General features: G+C 43.5%; 1 protein-coding gene across 1 annotated transcript in view; it reads right to left on the reverse strand.

The window, feature by feature from the left end:
- The window catches only part of msh2 (mutS homolog 2 (E. coli)), a 97,867-nt gene that overhangs the window by 5,318 nt on the left and 73,008 nt on the right, over nucleotides 1-19,541 (reverse strand). Inside the window, exon 14 of the mRNA XM_070889325.1 lies at nucleotides 14,246-14,493. Coding sequence (XP_070745426.1) covers nucleotides 14,246-14,493 — 248 coding nt within the window. The remainder of the gene's footprint in view (nucleotides 1-14,245; nucleotides 14,494-19,541) is intronic.

Genomic DNA, 19,541 nt, shown 5'->3' on the forward strand with positions numbered 1-19,541 from the left:
GTGATTGGCTGGTGATTGGTGAGTAGCTTTTCTTTTTCTTTTTTATACCAGTAAGTAACCTGTTAACATTGTTGTTGTCAATTTAAGGGTATCTAAGGGTTAAGTCATGGCAGGAGAGCTCGGTCACGTGATATGCTCCTCCTGTACCATGTGGGAACTCAGGGATACTTCCGGTCCCTGACGTCTACGTGTGCGGGAAGTGTATCCGCCTCCAGCTCCTGACGGACCGCGTTGCGGAATTGGAGCCGAGAGTGGTTTCACTCTGGAGCATCCACGATGCTGAGAATGACGTGAGTAGCACGTGTAGCGAGTTGGTCTTATCGCAGGTGAAGGGTCCACAGCCAGCTAGGGAATGGAAGACCAGCAGGAAGAGCAGTGCAAGGTAGTGCAGGGGTCCCCTGCGGTCATCCCCCTGCAAAACAGATACACTGCTTTGAGTACTGTTGAGGGGGATGACTCATCAAGGGAGGGCAGCAGCAGCCAAGTTCATGGCACCGTGGCTGGCTCTGTTGCACAGGAGGGCAGGAAAAAGAGTGGGAGAGTGATAGTGATAGGGGATTCAATTGTAAGGGGAATAGATAGGCTTTTCTGCGGCCGCAACCGAGACTCCAGGATGGTATGTTGCCTCCCTGGTGTAAGGGTCAAGGATGTCTCGGAGCGGGTGCAGGACATTCTAAAAAGGGAGGGAGAACAGCCAGTTGTCGTGGTGCACATTGGTACCAACGACATAGTTAAAAAAGGGATGAAGTCCTACGAGACGAATTTAAGGAGCTAGGAGCTAAATTAAAAAGTAGGACCTCAAAAGTAGTAATCTCGGGATTGCTACCAGTGCCACGTGCTAGTCAGATAGCGCAGATGAATACGTGGCTTGAGCAGTGGTGCAGCGGGGAGGGATTCAAATTCCTGGGGCATTGGAACAGGTTCTGGGGGAGGTGGGACCAGTACAAACCGGACAGTCTGCACCTGGGCAGGACCGGAACCAATGTCCCAGGGGAAGTGTTTGCTAGTCCTGTTGGGGAGGAGTTAAACTAATATGGCAGGGGGATGGGAAACAATGCAGGGAGACAGAGGGAAACAAAAAGGAGACAAAAACAAAAGACAGAAAGGAGATGAGTAAAAGTGGAGGGCAGAGAAACCCAAGGCAAAAAACAAAAAGGGCCACTGAATATAAAGTGGCTGCAGGAGGGGTCAAAACTAAAAATCATGGTTTAAAAACTAGGATTAAAACACTCTACCTAAATGCACACAGCATTCGAAATAAAGTAAATGAGTTGACGGCACAAATCGTTGCAAATGGGTATGATTTGGTGGCCATTACAGAAACGTGGTTGCAGGGTGGCCAAGACTGGGAATTAAACATACAGGGGTATCTGACAATACGGAAAGATAGACAAGAAGGGAAAGGAGGTGGGGTAGCTCTGTTAATAAAGGATGATATCAGGGCAGTTGTGAGAGACGATATTGGCTCTAATGAACAAAATGTTGAATCATTGTGGGTGGAGATTAGAGATAGTAAGAGGAAAAAGTCACTGGTGGGCGTAGTTTATAGGCCCCCAAATAATAACTTCACGGTGGGGCGGGCAATAATCAAGGGAATAATGGAGGCATGTGAAAAAGGAACAGCAGTAGTCATGGAGGATTTTAACCTACATATCGATTGGTCAACTCAAATCGCACCGGGTAGCCTGGAGGAGGAATTCATAGAATGCATAAGGGATTGTTTCTTAGAACAGTATGTAACAGAACCTACAAGGGAGCAAGCTATCTTAGATCTGGTCCTGTGTAATGAGACAGGAAAAATAAACGATCTCCTAGTAAAAGATCCTCTCGGAATGAGTGATCACAGTATGGTTGAATTTGTAATACAGATTGAGGGTGAGGAAGTAGTGTCTCAAACAAGAGTACTATGCTTAAACAAAGGGGACTACAGTGGGATGAGGGCAGAGTTGGCTAAAGTAGACTGGAAACACAGACTAAACGGTGGCACAATTGAGGAACAGTGGAGGACTTTTCAGGAGCTCTTTCATAGTGCGCAACAAAAATATATTCCAGTGAAAAAGAAGGGCGGTAAGAGAAGGGATAACCAGCCGTGGATAACCAAGGAAATAAAGGAGTGTATCAAATCAAAGACCAATGCGTATAAGGTGGCCAAGGTTAGTGGGAAACTGGAGGATTGGGAAAATTTTAAACAACAGCAAAGAATGACTAAAAAAGCAATAAAGAAAGGAAAGATAGATTTCAAAGGTAAACTTGCGCAAAACATAAAAACAGATAGTAAAAGCTTTTACAGATATATAAAACGGAAAAGAGTGACTAAAGTAAATGTTGGTCCCTTAGAAGATGAAAAGGGGGATTTAATAATGGGAAATGTGGAAATGGCTGAGACCTGAAACAATTATTTTGCTTCGGTCTTCACAATGGAAGACATAAAAACCATGCCAAAAATTGCTGGTCACGGAAATGTGGGAAGGAAGGACCTTGAGGCAATCACTATCACTAGGGGGATAGTGCTGGACAGGCTAATGGGACTCAAGGTAGACAAGTCCCCTGGTCCTGATGAAATGCATCCCAGGGTATTAAAAGAGATGGCGGAAGTTATAACAGATGCATTCGTTATAATCTACCGAAATTCTCTGGACTCTGGGGAGGTACCAGCGGATTGGAAAGCCTCTGTTTAAAAAAAGGGGGCAGACAAAAGGCAGGTAACTATAGGCCGGTTAGTTTAACATCTGTAGTGGGGAAAATGCTTGAAACTATCATTAAGGAAGAAATAGCGGGACATCTAGATAGGAATAGTGCAATCAAGCAGACGCAGCATGGATTCATGACGGGGAAAGCAGAGAATAGGAATAAACAGGTCCTTTTCAGAATGGCAGGCAGTGACTAGTGGGGTACCGCAAGGTTCAGTACTGGGACCCCAGCTATTTACAATATACATTAATGATTTAGACGAAGGAATAAAATGTAATATCTCCAAGTTTACAGATGACACTAAGCTGGGTGGCAGTGTGAGCTGTGAGGAGGATGCTAAGAGGCTGCAGGGTGACTTGGACAGGTTAGGTGAGTGGGCAAATGTATGGCAGATGCAGTATAACATAGATAAATGTGAGGTTATCCACTTTGGTGGCAAAAACAGGAAGGCAGAATATCGGAATGGTGACAGATTAGGAAAAGGGGGGATGCAACGAGACCTGGGTGTCATGGTACATCAGTCATTGAAAGTTGGCATACAGGTATAGCAGGCGGCAAATGGCATGTTGGCCTTCATAGCGAGGGGATTGGAGTATAGGAGCAGGGAGGTCTTACTGCAGTTGTACAGGGCCTTGCTGAGGCCACACCTTGAGTATTGTGTACAGTTTTTGTCTCTTAATCTAAGGAAGAACATTCTTGCTATTGAGGGAGTGCAGCGAAAGTTCACCAGACTGATTCCCGGGATGGCAGGATTGACCTATCAAGAAAGACTGGATCGACTAGGTTTATATTCACTGGAATTTAGAAGAATGAGAGGTGATCTCATAGAAACATATAAAATTCTGACGGGATTGGACAAGTTAAGATGCAGGAAGAATGTTCCCAATGTTGTGCAAGTCCAGAACCAGGGGTCACAGTCTAAGGATAAGGGATAAGCCATTTAGGACCGAGATGAGGAGAAACTTCTTCACTCAGAGAATTGTGAGCCTGTGGAATTCTCTACCACAGAAAGTTGTTGAGGCCAGTTCGTTAGATATATTCAAAAGGGAGTTGGATGTGGCCCTTATGGCTAAAGAGATCAAGGGGTATGGACAGAAAGCAGGAATGGGGTACTGAAGTTGCATGATCAGCCATGATGGTGCAGGCTCGAAGGGCCGAATGGCCAATCCTGCACCTATTTTCTATGGTTAACAATTCAAATTTGTAGACTTCCACAATTCTTCTAGCTCGAAAACTTCTTGCTGTGGCTCGAGGCAGAATATTATTTCTGCGAGTGCGTACAAACTGTAAAAGTACAGGGGGTTGAGGTTGAAAAAGGAAAATACTGAGACTTCCACTTTTGCCAAAATAAATTGATTTCTCAAATGCAATTCAGATGCAAAACACAAAACAAAACAAAAACTGATACAAATGTCTGTCAGCTGTGGATCAGTGGGCAGCACACTCGCCTCGGAGATAAAAGGTTGTGGGTTCAAGTCTCACTCCAAATCTAGGCTGACACTCCATTGCAGTGCTGAAGGAGTGCTGCTCTGTCGGAGATGTGTTTTTCGGCCGAGATGTTAAACCGAGGCCTGGTCTGCTCCCAGTGGATGTAAAAGATCCCATGACACTATTTCAAAGAAGAGCAGGGGAATGATCCCCAGTGTCCTGGCCAATATTTATTCCTCAATCAGCATCACTAAAAAAAACAGATTATCTGGTCATTATCACATGGCTGTTTGAGAGAGCTTGCTGTGCGCAAATTGGCTGCCACATTTCCTACATTATAACAGTGATTGCACTTCAAAAGTACTTCACTGGCTGTAAAGCACTTTGGGACATCCGGTGGTCGTGAGAAGCACTATATAAATCCAAGTCTTTTTTTCTTTACAACCCCCTACAGTTCGTGGTGCTGTGCCACACGACTTATTTCCTGCTCAGCTGGCACCTCCCTGGGGAGGGGGCTGGGGCAGGGGTTCATTTTAAGTCCTGGTGTTACCTAAAAATAAGTTTTGTGGTCAGCTGCATCCTTATTGAAAGCATCCTATCCAGTGCTAAAAGAACTAGTTTAGAGCCAACAGTTATGCAATTCCTCCTGGTTCCTCAGTGATGTGTAACTTACTGCAGTAATAGTACAGAGGGCCACTGGCTCTCCGTTTCTCCCCGACAGACACAGAGGAAACAATGAAACTGAGCAATCCTGAGAAATACAGGAAAATAAACACCCACCATCTCATCTTACTGCATCACTTCTGAGTATAATGGTACCTGGTACTATAGCTTATTTTTACTCTGGCCAAAATAAAACCCATAAGAGCTGAATACCAATTCTGGGTGACATGCTCAGACAATAGATTTTAAATTCTTCTCTTATAATAAATAACATCCCACATTTTGTTCCAATTTCCAGAACCCCAAAGAGACAATAACAATATCCCTGGGAAGCCAAATTTAGTGATTAGGGAAAACCTGTCGCAGTTCACATAAAGCAGAAAGATCAGTACTTCAAAATTAAAATTCAAACTCAAGACAAAGCGCCCATTGCAGTGCAACAATCCATAGAGCAAACAGAACGCTGAACTATATTGGCAAATGAGCTGACTATACTCAGTCTGAGGCCAAGTTGTGAAACTCTATCGTGCTCTTGTCCGACTACACTTCGAATACTGCATTCAGTACTCGTCACCAAAACACAAGGTTAAGATCCAAGCCCTGGTATAGAAAAGCAACAAGGCTGGTTTTTAATAATAGAGTACCTGTACTGACTTATGAGAAAAGATTAGAAAAGGACTCCTGAACTTTGAAAGGAAGCAAATGAGAGGACACTTTATAGAGGTGCACAAGATATTAAATCATGGGAAAGGTTCACCACAACCAAGTTAAACCAGGCTAAGGGAACTTGGTATAAGCTGGTAAACAGCAAGGTCAAAAGTGATGACAGCAAATACTTCTTTTTCTTCATATAGACCATCAATAACTGGATTACTCTTTAGGGTAGTGAACACAAAAACTCAAGACATTCAAGAAGCAGTTAGAGGCTGTGATGGCCAGGGATGGGGAGGAGAGCGCAAAGGTTGCTCATGGAAGAATGAGCTACAATGACCAAATGTCCTCCCTCATCTTCGGTTTTCACACATGAAGAATCATAGAATAGAATCATAGAATGGTTACAGCACAGAAGGCGGCCATTTGGCCTGTCAAGCCCGTGCCGGCTCTCTGCAAAAGCACTTCAGCTAGTCCTACTCCCTTGCCATTTCCCCGTAGCCCTGCAAAGTCTTTTTTCCTTCGGGGACTTATCCAATTCCCTTTTGAAAGCCAAGATTGAGTCAGCCTCCACCACCCTTTCAGGCATTCCAGATCCTGACCACACGCTGTGTAAAAAAGTTTTAGCTTATGCCATCTTTTGTTCTTTTGCCAATCACCTTAAATTTGTGTCCACTGGTTCTCAACCCTCTGCCAATGGGAACAGTTTCTCTCCATCTACTCTGTCCAGACCCCTCAGGATTTTGAACACCTCTATCAAATCTCCTCTCAATCTTCTCTGCTCCAAAGAGAACAACCCCAGCTTCTCCAGTCTACCCACGTAACTGAAGTCCCTCATCCCTGGAATCATTCTCGTAAATATTTTCTGCATCCTCTCTAATGCCTTCACATGCTTCCTAAAGTGCAGTGCTCAGAATTGGACACAATAATCCAATTGAGGCTTTATACAGGTTCATCATAATATCCACGTTTTTGTACTCTATACCTCTATTCATGAAGCCCAGGTTCCCATAAGCTTTAACAGCTTTCTCAACTTGCGCTGCCACCTTTTTGTGCACCTTAGCCCCCTAGGCCTCTGTTCATGTATCCTCTTTAGGATTGTACCCTTTAGTTTACATTTCCTAGATTCATTCTTTCTCCCAAAAGCAAGCAAGGTACAGCTGGCATCTGTGAGCCAACATCTGCAAAGACAGTAGAAAGCTACATGGAAAAAAAACAAGTGGGTGGAAGGAGAAAAAAGACAGACTTGCATTTATAGAACACCTTTCACGAACACCGAACATCTCAAAGCGCTTTACAGCCAATAAAGTACTGAAGTGGAGTCACTGTTGTAATGTTGAAATAAAGCAAGCAACTTGAAGCTGAATCAACTTTAAAGGAGAGAGGAGGAGGGTGAGTAACAAATCTACAACAGCAAGGTCTTGTGCAGGCTAATTGTATTAACAAGCGCAAGATAGATTTAGGCTGCGGGCAGCAGATGCAGCTTTCAAGACACTTTGAGCTTAACATGTTGTTGTTCTCAGTTACAAATGCTTCCTTCCCACATGTTAATTATAAGCTTGAAAATGAGGAGCCCTCACACATTTGATCAGCTCCAAATCATCCAGTACCAACTGCTTTCCTGAAATAGTGACTCTTACAAATGCTCAAAATGAGCTGAACCCAAAGTCTCCAATCCTCCTACGCCAGCTGTGTGTTACTCATCTTACTTTTATGAGTCAACAGTAATTGCCCAGTGTCATATCCATTCATATAACAGAGGGAGCTTTGCCATCAGTGTCACTTTTAGAAGAATTGAGATGAACTTTAGTATCCCATTTTTTCTGCCTCTTTAAAAAATATATATATTTATTCCATTCAAACACTGACTGCTAATATAAGCTGGGACAGTGGCCTGAACTGGTTACTGAGCCCAACTGTACGAAGCAGCTGAATCAACATCACCAGAAACTCCGCCATCCACTCTTTGCACTGCTAGAATTAACTGTTTCTCCAAGTCAGTTCAGGACTTTCTATCAGAACTCTAAAGCTGCTGATGTGATTTGCACATCATAAAGGTCATCAACTTGAAACATTAACTCTGTTTCTCTCTCCACAGATGCTGCCGGCTGAGTATTTCCAGCATTTTCTGTTTTTATTTCAGCTTTCCAGCATCCGCAGTATTTTGCTTTAGTAGATCTACAAGTTGTTTAACATGAAAGTCGCTCCTATAGCTTTTATGACATGCCAATTAACCAAAAAACATTGGGGCAGAAATCGTGACTTCACCGGGTCCGTATGGACCTGGGAAGGCATCGCAAGCGCCGGTTTTCACCGCGCAATGTGCATATGCCGAAAACCAGCTTGTCCAATCTTATCAGTTCAGGCCACTGTCCCAGCTTATCTTAGCAGTCAGTGTTTGAATGGAATAAATATATATATATTTTTTTTTTTAAAGAGGCAGAAAAAAATGGGATACTAAAGTTCATCTCAATTCTTCTAAAAGCGACACTGATGGCAAAGCTCCCTCTGTTATATGAATGGCTATGACACTGGGCAATTACTGTTGACTCATAAAAGTAAGTTGAGTAACACACAGCTGGCGTAGGATTGGAGACTTTGGGTTCAGCTCATTTTGAGCATTTCTAAGAGTCACTATTTCAGGAAAGCAGTTCTGGCTTGACCGATCCAACACATCTCGGCAGCCAGGACATTCGCATGGGCAAGGTTGCGGTATTTACCCATATCTCACCCAGCGAATGTCCTGAAAACTCTTGCACCTGATAAAAAGCAGGCGCACAGCCTACATTTACCAGCATAGGGGTTTTAAAACATCCAAAAACATAGTAAAATAAAATTTTTAAAACACATTTTAATGTTAAAAACTCTGCCCACTAAGGTAAGTTTATTTTAAACCATAATTAAATAATTTTTTAAAAATCAGAATAAATTTTTTTTCTAAGACATTTATTAACTTTAATTTAAATTAATCTTAAATATGTGATGTATTTTTTTCTATTTTTATTTGTGTTTGGGGGGGGGGGGGGGGGGGTTTCTCAATCATTATAATGAGAACCCCCTACGGAGTTCCCATTATTATGAATGAGAACATACTGTACCTGGATTGGCTGGCCAATGCCATGTGACTCCAGCTCCAGCATGCGGACGGCCAGACGTGCACGCGCCCCGATGCGCAGGGAGAGGAGGCCTCAGCACCGGGATCGCTGGTGGGCGCAGCAGGAACAGGTAGGTGCACACCTTTTTTTCACCATTTTCAGTTGAGCGCCCGTGGGAGGCAGAGGAGCGGGATTTCAGGGCCATTGATTATACTGATGTTCAAGACACGAAATTTGGAGCTCCCCTTTCCCGTGTTTCACAGAGAAAACAAACATCGGTAATTTTAGATATCAAGACATTACTCCTCCATGGAGCTTTGTAAATTCATGTGTAACATTCAAATTTGTTACATTCAACAAGTGTGTGCATTTACAGGCCTTCAAGTCACTGTCAGGAATGTATTAAAATAGATGTTAGTTGCAGTACCAGAAGTGGGTAGAAGGCCATGCTGAGAGAGGAATGAAGAAAACAGACATATGAGCACGTCATCCAGAGACCCAAGGATTGTTCATAAGCAGCAAAAGTAGAACCCTGGAAGCAGGTAGCCTGCCCAATTTCACATACAGAAAGTGATATACAGAGCCTGAATGTTTATGGAGGAATGACATTATTAAAACATTTTGCAAAACCATATTCCGGTTTAAAAATTGCAGCATATTCCACCAGTGTCATTCATTCCCAAAGCCTGCCTATTTCTATGAAAAGGAACCCAATGGATTTGTCACATGGTCTTCATAAACTCTTCGAAGAGGCTGGGGAAGTAACTGGAGAGAATTGGAATCAAACTTTGGATTTTGACCAAGTTTTGGGAGACAATCTACCTCATTTAAATGGGAATGCTGCAAAATGACTACATTCTTGTTAGCCTCATTTATCATGGAATAATAAAGTTGTTCCATCGAAAGGTACATTTTGCAGATGGGTCAGAACAGAACATTTTTATCGAGAGATGGTTTCCCATCTTTTCTTTCCTGGAACTCCAATCTGGTTTCCGCCCCGCCACAGTACCGAAACGGCTCTCAGTCACAAATGACATCCTTTGTGACTGCGACAAAGTTACACAATCCCTCCTCATACTTCTTGACCAGTCTGCAGCATTTGAAACGGTTGACGACTCAATCCTTTTCAGTACTGGATGAGCAGAAATTTTCTCCAATTAAATAGTGGGAAGACCGAAGCCATTGTCTTTGGTCTCCGCCACAAACTGTGTTCCCTATCCACCGACTCCATTCCTCTCCCTAGCATCTGTCTGAATCTGAACCAGGCTGTTTGCAACCTAGGTGTCATATTTGACCCTGAAATGAGCATCCGGCCACATATCCGCGGCATAACTAAAATCGCCTATTTCCACGTCTGTTACATCGCCCATCTCCGCCCATGCCTCAGCTCATCTGCTACTGAAACCCTCATCTACGCCTTTAGATTTGACTACTCCAATGCACTCCTGGCTGGCCTCCCACATTCTACCCTATGTAAACTTGAGGTCATCCAAAACTCGGCAACCCGTGTCCTAACTCGCACCAAGTCCTGCTTACCCATTACCCCTGTGCTCGCTGACCTACATTGGCTCTCGGTTAAGCAACCTCTCGATTTCAAAATTCTCATCCTTGTTTACAAATTACTCTATGGCCTAGCCCCTCCCCATCGCTGTAATCTCCTTCAGCCTCACAACTCCCCCACCCCAACAAAGATATCTGCGCTACTCAAATTCTGCCCTCTTGAGCATCCCTGATTATAATGGCTCAACCATCAGTGGCCGTGCCTTCAGCTGCCTTGGCTCGAAGCCCTGGAACTCCCTCCCTAAACCTCTGCCTCGCTTTCCTCCTTTAAGATGCTCCTTAAAACCTACCACTTTGACCAAGCTTTTGGTCACCTGCCGTAATTTCTTCTTATCTGGCTCGGTGTCAAATTTATTTTTTGTCTCCTGTGAAGTGCCTTGGGACGTTTTACAATGTTACAGGCACTGTAGAAATAAAAGATGTTGTTGTAATAATTCCTCTATTTCATGCTTGACAAACCCCATATAATTCTGAGGGGGTAACAGGCAATAAGTAAAAATGCTGCCTTGTCTGTAGAGATTTAAAAAATGTAAATTAAGAGGATTGCTCAATGTACACAATCATAGTTGTTTGGAACCCAGGAATTCTCCATAATGGATACTTCAGTAATTGATGGATGAAATATTTACGATGTAGATTAGTTCAGATATTGTAGTTATCATTTAAAATATAAGAACATAAGAATTAGGAACAGGAGTAGGCCATCTAGCCCCTTGAGCCTGCTCCGCCATTCAACAAGATCATGGCTGATCTGGCCGTGGACTCAGCTCCACTTACCCGCCCGCACCCCATAACCCTTAATTCCCTTATTGGTTAAAAATCTATCTATCTGTGACTTGAATACATTCAATGAGCTAGCCTCAACTGCTTCTTTGGGCAGAGAATTCCACAGATTCACAACCCTCTGGGAGAAGAAATTCCCTCTCAACTCGGTTTTAAATTGGCTCCCCCGTATTTTGAGGCTGTGCCCCCTAGTTCTAGTCTCCCCAACCAGTGAAAACAACCTCTCTGCCTCTATCTTGTCTACCCCTTTCATTATCTTAAATGTTTCGAAAAGATCACCCCTCATCCTTCTGAACTCCAACGAGTAAAGACTCAGTCTACTCAATCTATCATCATAAGGTAACCCCCTCATCTCCGGAATCAGCCTAGTGAATCGTCTCTGTACCCTCTCCAAAGCTAGTATATCCTTCCTTAAGTAAGGTGCCCAAAACTGCACGCAGTACTCCAGGTGCGGCCTCACCAATACCCTATACTGCTGCAGCAGGACCTCCCTGCTTTTGTACTCCATCCCTCTCGCAATGAAGGCCAACATTCCATTCGCCTTCCTGATTACCTGCTGCGCCTGCAAACTAACTTTTTGGGATTCATGCACAAGGACCCGAGTCCCTCTGCACTGCAGCATGTTGTAATTTCTCCCCATTCAAATAATATTCCCTTTTACTGTTTTTTTTCACCCCCCAAGGTGGATGACCTCACACTTTCCAACATTGTATTCCATCTGCCAAACCTTAGCCCATTCGCTTAACCTATCTAAATCTCTTTGCAGCCTCTGTGTCCTCTACACAACCCGCTTTCCCACTAATCTTTGTGTCATCTGCAAATTTTGTTACACTACACTCTGTCTCCTCTTCCAGGTCATCTATGTATATTGCAAACAGTTGTGGTCCCAGCACCAATCCCCTGTGACACACCACTAACCACCGATTTCCAACCCAAAAAGGACCCATTTATCCCGACTCTCTGCTTTCTGTTAGCCAGCCAATTCTCGATCCATGCTAATACATTTCCTCTGACTCCGTGTACCTTTATCTTCTGCAGTAACCTTTTGTGTGGCACCTTATCAAATGCCTTTTGGAAATCTAAATACACCACATCCATCGGTACACCTCTATCCACCATGCTCGTCATTTCCTCAAAGAATTCCAGTAAATTAGTTAAACATGATTTCCCCTTCATGAATCCATGTTGCGCCTGCTTGATTGCACTATTCCTATCCAGATGTGCCGCTATTTCTTCCTTAATGATAGTTTCAAGCATTTTCCCCACTACAGATGTTAAACTAACCGGCCTATAGTTATCTGCCTTTTGTCTGCCCCCTTTTTTAAAACAGAGGCGTTACATTAGCTACTTTCCAATCCACTGGTACCTCCCCAGAGTCCAGAGAATTTTGATAGATTATAACGAATGATTCTGCTATAACTTCCACCATCTCTTAATACCCTGGGATGCATTTCATCAGGACCAGGGGACTTGTCTACCTTGAGTCCCATTAGACTGTCCAGCACTACCCCCCTAGTGATAGTGATTGTCTCGAGGTCTTCCCTTCCCACATTCCTGTGACCAGCAATTTTTGGCATGGTTTTTGTGTCTTCCACTGTGAAGACCGAAGCAAAATAATTGTTTAAGATCTCAGCCATTTCCACATTTCCCATTATTAAATCCCCCTTCTCATCTTCTAAGGGACCAACATTTACTTTAGTCACTCTTCCATTTTATATATCTGTAAAAGCTTTTACTATCCGTTTTTATGTTTTGCTCAAGTTTACTTTCGTAATCTATCTTTCCTTTCTTTATTGCTTTCTTAGTCATTCTTTGCTGTCGTTTAAAATTTTCCCAATCTTCTAGTTTCCCACTAACCTTGGCCACTTTATACGCATTGGTTTTTAATTTGATACTCTCCTTTATTTCCTTGGTTATCCACGGCTGGTTATCCCTTCTCTTACCACCCTTCTTTTTCACTGGAATATATTTTTGTTGAGCACTATGAAAGAGCTCCTTAAAAGTCCTCCACTGTTCCTCCATTGTGCCACCGTTTAGTCTGTGTTTCCAGTCTACTTTAGCCAACTCTGCCCTCATCCCACTGTAGTCCCCTTTGTTTAAGCATAGTACGCTCGTTTGAGACATTACTTCCTCACCCTCAATCTGTATTACAAATTCAACCATACTGTGATCACTCATTCCGAGAGGATCTTTTACTAGGAGATCGTTTATTATTTCTGTCTCATTACACAGGACCAGATCTAAGATAGCTTGCTCCCTTGTAGGTTCTGTTACATACTGTTCTAAGAAACAATCCCGTATGCATTCTATGAATTCCTCCTCCAGGCTACCCCGTGCTATTTGATTTGACCAATCGATATGTAGGTTAAAATCCCCCATGATTACTGCCGTTCCTTTTTCACATGCCTCCATTATTCCCTTGATTATTGCCCGCCCCACCGTGAAGTTATTATTTGGGGGCCTATAAACTACGCCCACCAGTGACTTTTTCCCCTTACTATCTCTAATCTCCACCCACAATGATTCAACATTTTGTTCATTAGAGCCAATATCGTCTCTCAACTGCCCCGATATCTTCCTTTATTAACAGCTACCCCACCTCCTTTCCCTTCTTGCCTATCTTTCCGTATTGTCAGATACCCCTGTATGTTTAATTCCCAGTCTTGGCCACCCTGCAACCACGTTTCTGTAATGGCCACCAAATCATACCCATTTGTAATGATTTGTGCCGTCAACTCATTTACTTTACTTCAAATGCTGCGTGCATTTAGGTAGAGTGTTTTAATACTAGTTTTTAAACCATGATTTTTAGTTTTGACCCCTCCTGCAGCCCCTTTATATTCATACATATTGTCCCTTCCTATCACCTTGTGGTTTACACTTACCCCAGTACTACTCTGCTCTGTTGCCTCCTGCCTTTTGCATTCTTTCTTGGGATCCTGTTCATATGAGCTCTCACCCATTCTAACTAGCTCAGAGCCCTCTCCTGTGTTCCGAATACTCCTTGCATTGAGGCACCGAGCTTTCATGCTTGCCTTTTTATTACACTTTGACCCTTTCGAATTTTGTTGTACAGTGGCCCTTTTTGTTTTTTGCCTTGGGTTTCTCTGCCCTCCACTTTTACTCATCTCCTTTCTGTCTTTTACTTTTGTTAATACACAGAGAAATTACTCATTTATCAATTCAGAAAGCTATTTATGTTGCACAATTATTCCATAGTAACCAGTAAGCTGCTATACTCTCTTATGTAGACAGATAGGAACCACTGGAATAAGCAATTTCTGTTCATTTGCTCTATGCAATACCATTCACTCAGTGAATAGAGCAAATAACATTTCAAACTGAGTTGCTGCTGCTGTATGTTTGTGCTTTACCTTTCTTCACACGGTACAGCATGGTTAGCGTTTCATCTGTGGTGAGCGCAGTCACGTGCAAGTTGTTGACTGTTGGTACTTGGTCAGCGAGGGCAGTCAACTCGTGGAAATGAGTGGCAAACATACAAAATGCGCAAATCTTGGTGGAAATGAATTCTGATATGGCCCAGGCCAGGCCAAAGCCATCGTATGTAGAGGTGCCTCTTCCCAATTCATCGATGATAATCAGGGAGTGTTCAGTCGCCGATCTGAGAAACAATAATAATGTTAAGTTAATGCCTCCAATACTGGGGCCAAAAGGTTTGTCACAAACCTGCAAAGTGCATTTTAACATTCAACCACCCAAAGTTACATGTATATTGTTGCTAATGGTCTTCTTCCCTGAAATAAACACCTGCAATCTCAACAGGATGCAAAACAAATGCTTGCACTTACTTCCTTTACATTTAACTACTAACCTCTCTCTTCATAGAAACCTGAATTTTCTTCCTGTTAGTCCTGAACTCCACATAGACCATCCCACACACTTCGCTATCGCTGCAACCTCACTGCTGAAATCAAGACTTGACACAGCAGCTCCTATTTTTTTTTTTACTCATTCGTTCTCAGGATCTGAGCTGCAACTCTACAGTGTTCTGCTCCTCCTATAATCCTTCTAAAACCCAAACTTGGTAATAACTGATCGCCATTCCCTTATTTATCTTCTCACTCTCCAACTCAGTAGTTGCTGCCTTTCACCTGGAGTTTTAATTTTTTTTAAATAAATGATTACAGTAGAACTTTATTTCTTATTGTAAAAAAAACAGCATTGTGTGGACTTCAAAGCCGGATGTTCTTTGGGTTTAAGTTTTATTTTCTTTCACCAAAGTGTAAGTGTCATTAACCTGAAAGACTTCACTTTAATTAACTGCACATACTAAGAATGGTTGTGTCAAGTTAATTGGGGGTACCACAATTGGCTGTAGCGTCCCTTGAGTACAAAGGTGGGGAAAGAATGGCGAGAGGGAAACCATGGAATTATTTACCAGTTAGCCGAACATCTGTTGTCGGGAGATTGCTAGAGTCTATAATAAAGGATAGGGTGATTGAACACCGCTGAACATTGGTAGCAGTGACCACCGCAGTCTTTGTGGAAACAAGATCCCATCTTCACACTGAGGACACCCTCCATCGTGTTGTGTGGCACTACCACTGTGCTAAATTGGACAGATTCGGAACAGATTTAGCAGGTCAAAACTGGGTATCCGTGAGGAGCTCTGGGCCATCAGCAGCAGCAGAATTGTATTCCAACACAAGCTTTAACCTCATGGCCCGGCATATCCCTCACACAACCGTTACCATTAAGCCGGGGATTAACCCTGGCTCAATGAAGAGTTTAGAAGAGCATGCCAGGAGCAGCATCAGGCATACCTAAAAATGAGGTGCCAACTTGAGGAAGCTACAACACAGGACCACATGCATGCTAAACAGTGGAAGCAGCATGCCATAGACAGAGCTAAGCGATCCCACAATCAACGGATCAGATCAAAGCTCTGCATTCCTGCCACATCCAGTCGTGAATGGTGGTGGACAAACAAACAACTAACAGGAGGAGGCTCCATGAATATCCCCATCCTCAATAATGACAGAGCCCAATAGTGAGTGCAAAAGAAAAGACTGAAGCGATTTCAACTATCTTCAGCTAAAAGTGCCGAGTGGATGATCCATATCGGCCCCCTCCTGAGGTCCACACCATCACAGAAGCCAGTGATAGCAAGAAACAGCTGAGCGCACTTGATATAACAATGGCCTGGCTGTGGTGCTGAAGACTTGTGCTCCAGAACTAGCCGTGTCTCTAACCAAGCTGTTCCAGTACAGCTACAACACTGGCATCTACCCGACAATGTGGAAAACTACCCAGGTATGTGCTGTCCACAAAAAGCAGGACAAATCCAATCTGGCCAATTACCGCCCCATCAGTCTATTCTCAATCATCAGCAAAGTGATGGAAGATGTCATCAACACTATCAAGCTGCACTTACTCACCAATACCCTACTCACCGATTCTCAGTTTGGGTGCCGCCAGGACCACTCGGTTCCAGACCTCATTACAGCCTTGGTCCAAACATGGACAAAACAGCTGAATTCCAGAGGCGAGGTGAGAGTGACTGCCCTTGACATCAAGACAACATTTGACCGAGTGTGGCATCAAGGAGCCCTAGTAAAATTGAAGTCAATGGGAATCTGGGGAAAACTCTCCACTGGCTGTAGCGATACCTAGCACAAAGGAAGATGGTTGTGGTTGTTGGAGGACAATCATCACAGCCCCAGGACATCGCTGCAGGAGTTCCTCAGGGCAGTGTCCAATGCCCTACCAACTGCTTCATCAATGACCTTCTCTCCGTCATAAGGTCAGAAGTGGAACTGTTTGCTGATGATTGCAGTGTTCAGCTCCATTCGCAACTCCTCAGATAATGAAGCAATCCACGCCCACATGCAACAAGACCTGGACAACATTCAGGCTTGGGCTGATAAGTGGCAAGTAACATTCGCTCCACACAAGTGCCAGACAATGACTATCTCCAATAAGCGAGAGTCTAACCACCTCATGACATTCAATGGCATTTCCATCGCCGAATCCCCACCATCAACATCCCAGGAGTCACCATTGACCAGAAACTTAACTGGACCAGCCGCAAACACTGTGGCTACAAGAGCAGGTCAGAGGCTGAGTATTCTGCAGTGATTGTCTCACCTCCTTACTCCCCAAAGCCTCTCTACCACCTACAAGGCACAAGTCAGGAGTGTGATGGAATACTCTCCACTTGCCTGGACGAGTGCAGCTCCAACAACACTGAAGAAGCTTGACACCATCCAAGACAAAGCAGCCCGCTTGATTGGCACCGCAACCACCACTTAAACATTCACTCCCTCCACCACCAGCGCACCGTGACTGCAGTGTGTACCATCTAGAAGATGCACTGCAGAAACTCGCCATGGCTTCTTTGGCAGCACCTCCCAAACCTGCAACCTCAACCACCTAGAAAGACAAGGACAGCAGGTGCATGGGAACACCATGACCTGCAAGCTCCCCTCCAAGTTACACACCATCCTGGCTTGGAAAATCCTGGAACTCTCTCTCTAACATCACTTTGGGAGTACCTTCACCAGGACTGCAGCGGTTCAAGGTGACGGCGCACGATCACCTTCTTAAGGGCAATTAGGGATGCGCAATAAATGCTGGCCTTGCCAGCAACGCCCACATCCCATGAATGAATTTAAAAAAAATTAATGGGCAAATACTTAAATTGGCAGGATGTGACAAGTGGTGTCCAGCAGGGTGTTGTGTTGGGTCCTCAACAATTCACAGTATTTATTAACTTAGATGATGGCATATATCCAAATATGCTGTTGACAAAGATAGGCAGCATTATAGATGAAAGCATAAAATTACAAAAAGGGATATCTGCAATTTAAGTGAATGGGATAAACTGTAGCAAATGGATTTCAATGAAGGCAAATGTGAGGTCATTGACTTAGGATAGAACAGGGAACTTTCTAAATGGCAAAAACCTAAAAACATTGGCGGTCCAAGTACATAGATCATTAAAATGTCATGAACAGGTACGGAAAATAATCAAAAAGGCTAATGGAATGCTGGCCTTTATACCTACAGGACTAGAATATAAGGGGTAGATGTTATGCTGCAGCTGTACAAAACCTTCGTTAGACCACACCTAGAGGACTGAGAGCAGTTCTGGGCATCACATCTTAGGAAGGATATATTGGCCTTGGTGAGAGTGCAGCATAGGTTGACCAGAATGATCCCGGACTTCAAAGGTTAAGTTACAAGGAGAGATTACACAAGGGTTGTATTCCCTTGAATTTAGAAGGTTAAGGGGTGATCTGATTGCAGTTTTCAAGATATTAAAGGGAACAGATAGGGTAGATCAAGATAAACTTTTACCACTGGTTGGGCACTCTAGGACTAGGGGGCATAGTCTAAAAATTGCCAGACCTTTCAGGAGTGAAATTAGGAAACACTTCTACACACAAAGGGCAGTAAAAGTTTGGAACTCTCTTTTGCAAACAGCAATTGATGAGAGATCAATTGTTAATTTTAAATCAGAGATTGGTAGCTTTTTGTTAACTAAAGGTATTAAGGGATATGGATCAAAGGCAAGGGGTATATGGAGTTGGGTCGCAGATCAGCCATGGTCTCATTGAATGGCAGAACAGGTTTGAGGGACTCAATGGCCTACTACTGTTCCTATGAAAGAGAACTATCTGCCGGGGTGTTCTTACTCCCACTCACCTTTCAGTGACTCCAACCCAACTCAGGTGATTAACGTCGCTGCGCTTACTATATAGGCTTACTTGAACAATGACCACTTGGGCAGGGTACTAAATGGCAGCCAGCCCTCAAGGAACCATCTGCTGGCATGAATCAGCGCTTTCAGGAAAATTGTGGGGGTGGCTGGGAATATAGGTTTAAAAAAAAGTTAAAAAATGAACAGGTATCAATTTACAGAAGATATAACTTTCAAAATTGTACAGCAGAGTATGGAAACATAGAAAATAGGTGCAGGAGTAAGCCATTTGGCCCTTCGAGCCTGCACCACCATTCAATGAGTTCATGGTTGAACATGCAACTTCAGTACCCCATTCCTGCTTTCTCGCCATACATATCTATAGAAACTTTTGCAGTCCGTCTTAATGTTCCCTGCAAGCTTCCTCTCGTACTATATTTTCCCTGCCCTAATCAAACCCTTTGTCCTCCTCTGCTGAGTTCTAAATTTCTCCCAGTCCCCGGGTTCACTGCTATTTCTGGCCAATTTTTATGCCACTTCCTTGGCTTTAATACTATCCCTGGTTTCCCTTGATAGCCACGGTTGAGCCACCTTCCCTTTTTTATTTTTACGCCAGACAGGGATGTACAATTGTTGTAGTTCATCCATGCGGTCTCTAAATGTTTGCCATTGCCCATTCACAGTCAACCCCTTAAGTATCATTCGCCAATTCATGCCTCATACCTTCAAAGTTACCCTTCTTTAAGTTCTGCACCATGGTCTCTGAATTAACTGTTTCATTCTCCATCCTAATGTAGAATTCCACCATATTATGGTCACTCTTACTCAAGGGGCCTCGCACAACGAGATTGCTAATTAATCCTCTCTCATTACACAACACCCAGTCTAAGATGGCCTCCCCCCTAGTTGATTCCTCGAACATTAAGACGGGAACATTAAGACGGACTGCAAAAGTTTCTATAGATATGTAAAGAGAAAAAGGTTAGTAAAGACAAACTTAGGTCCCC

This window comes from Pristiophorus japonicus, chromosome 9, assembly GCF_044704955.1.
Source record: "Pristiophorus japonicus isolate sPriJap1 chromosome 9, sPriJap1.hap1, whole genome shotgun sequence".
Classification (NCBI taxonomy): Eukaryota; Metazoa; Chordata; class Chondrichthyes; family Pristiophoridae; genus Pristiophorus; species Pristiophorus japonicus.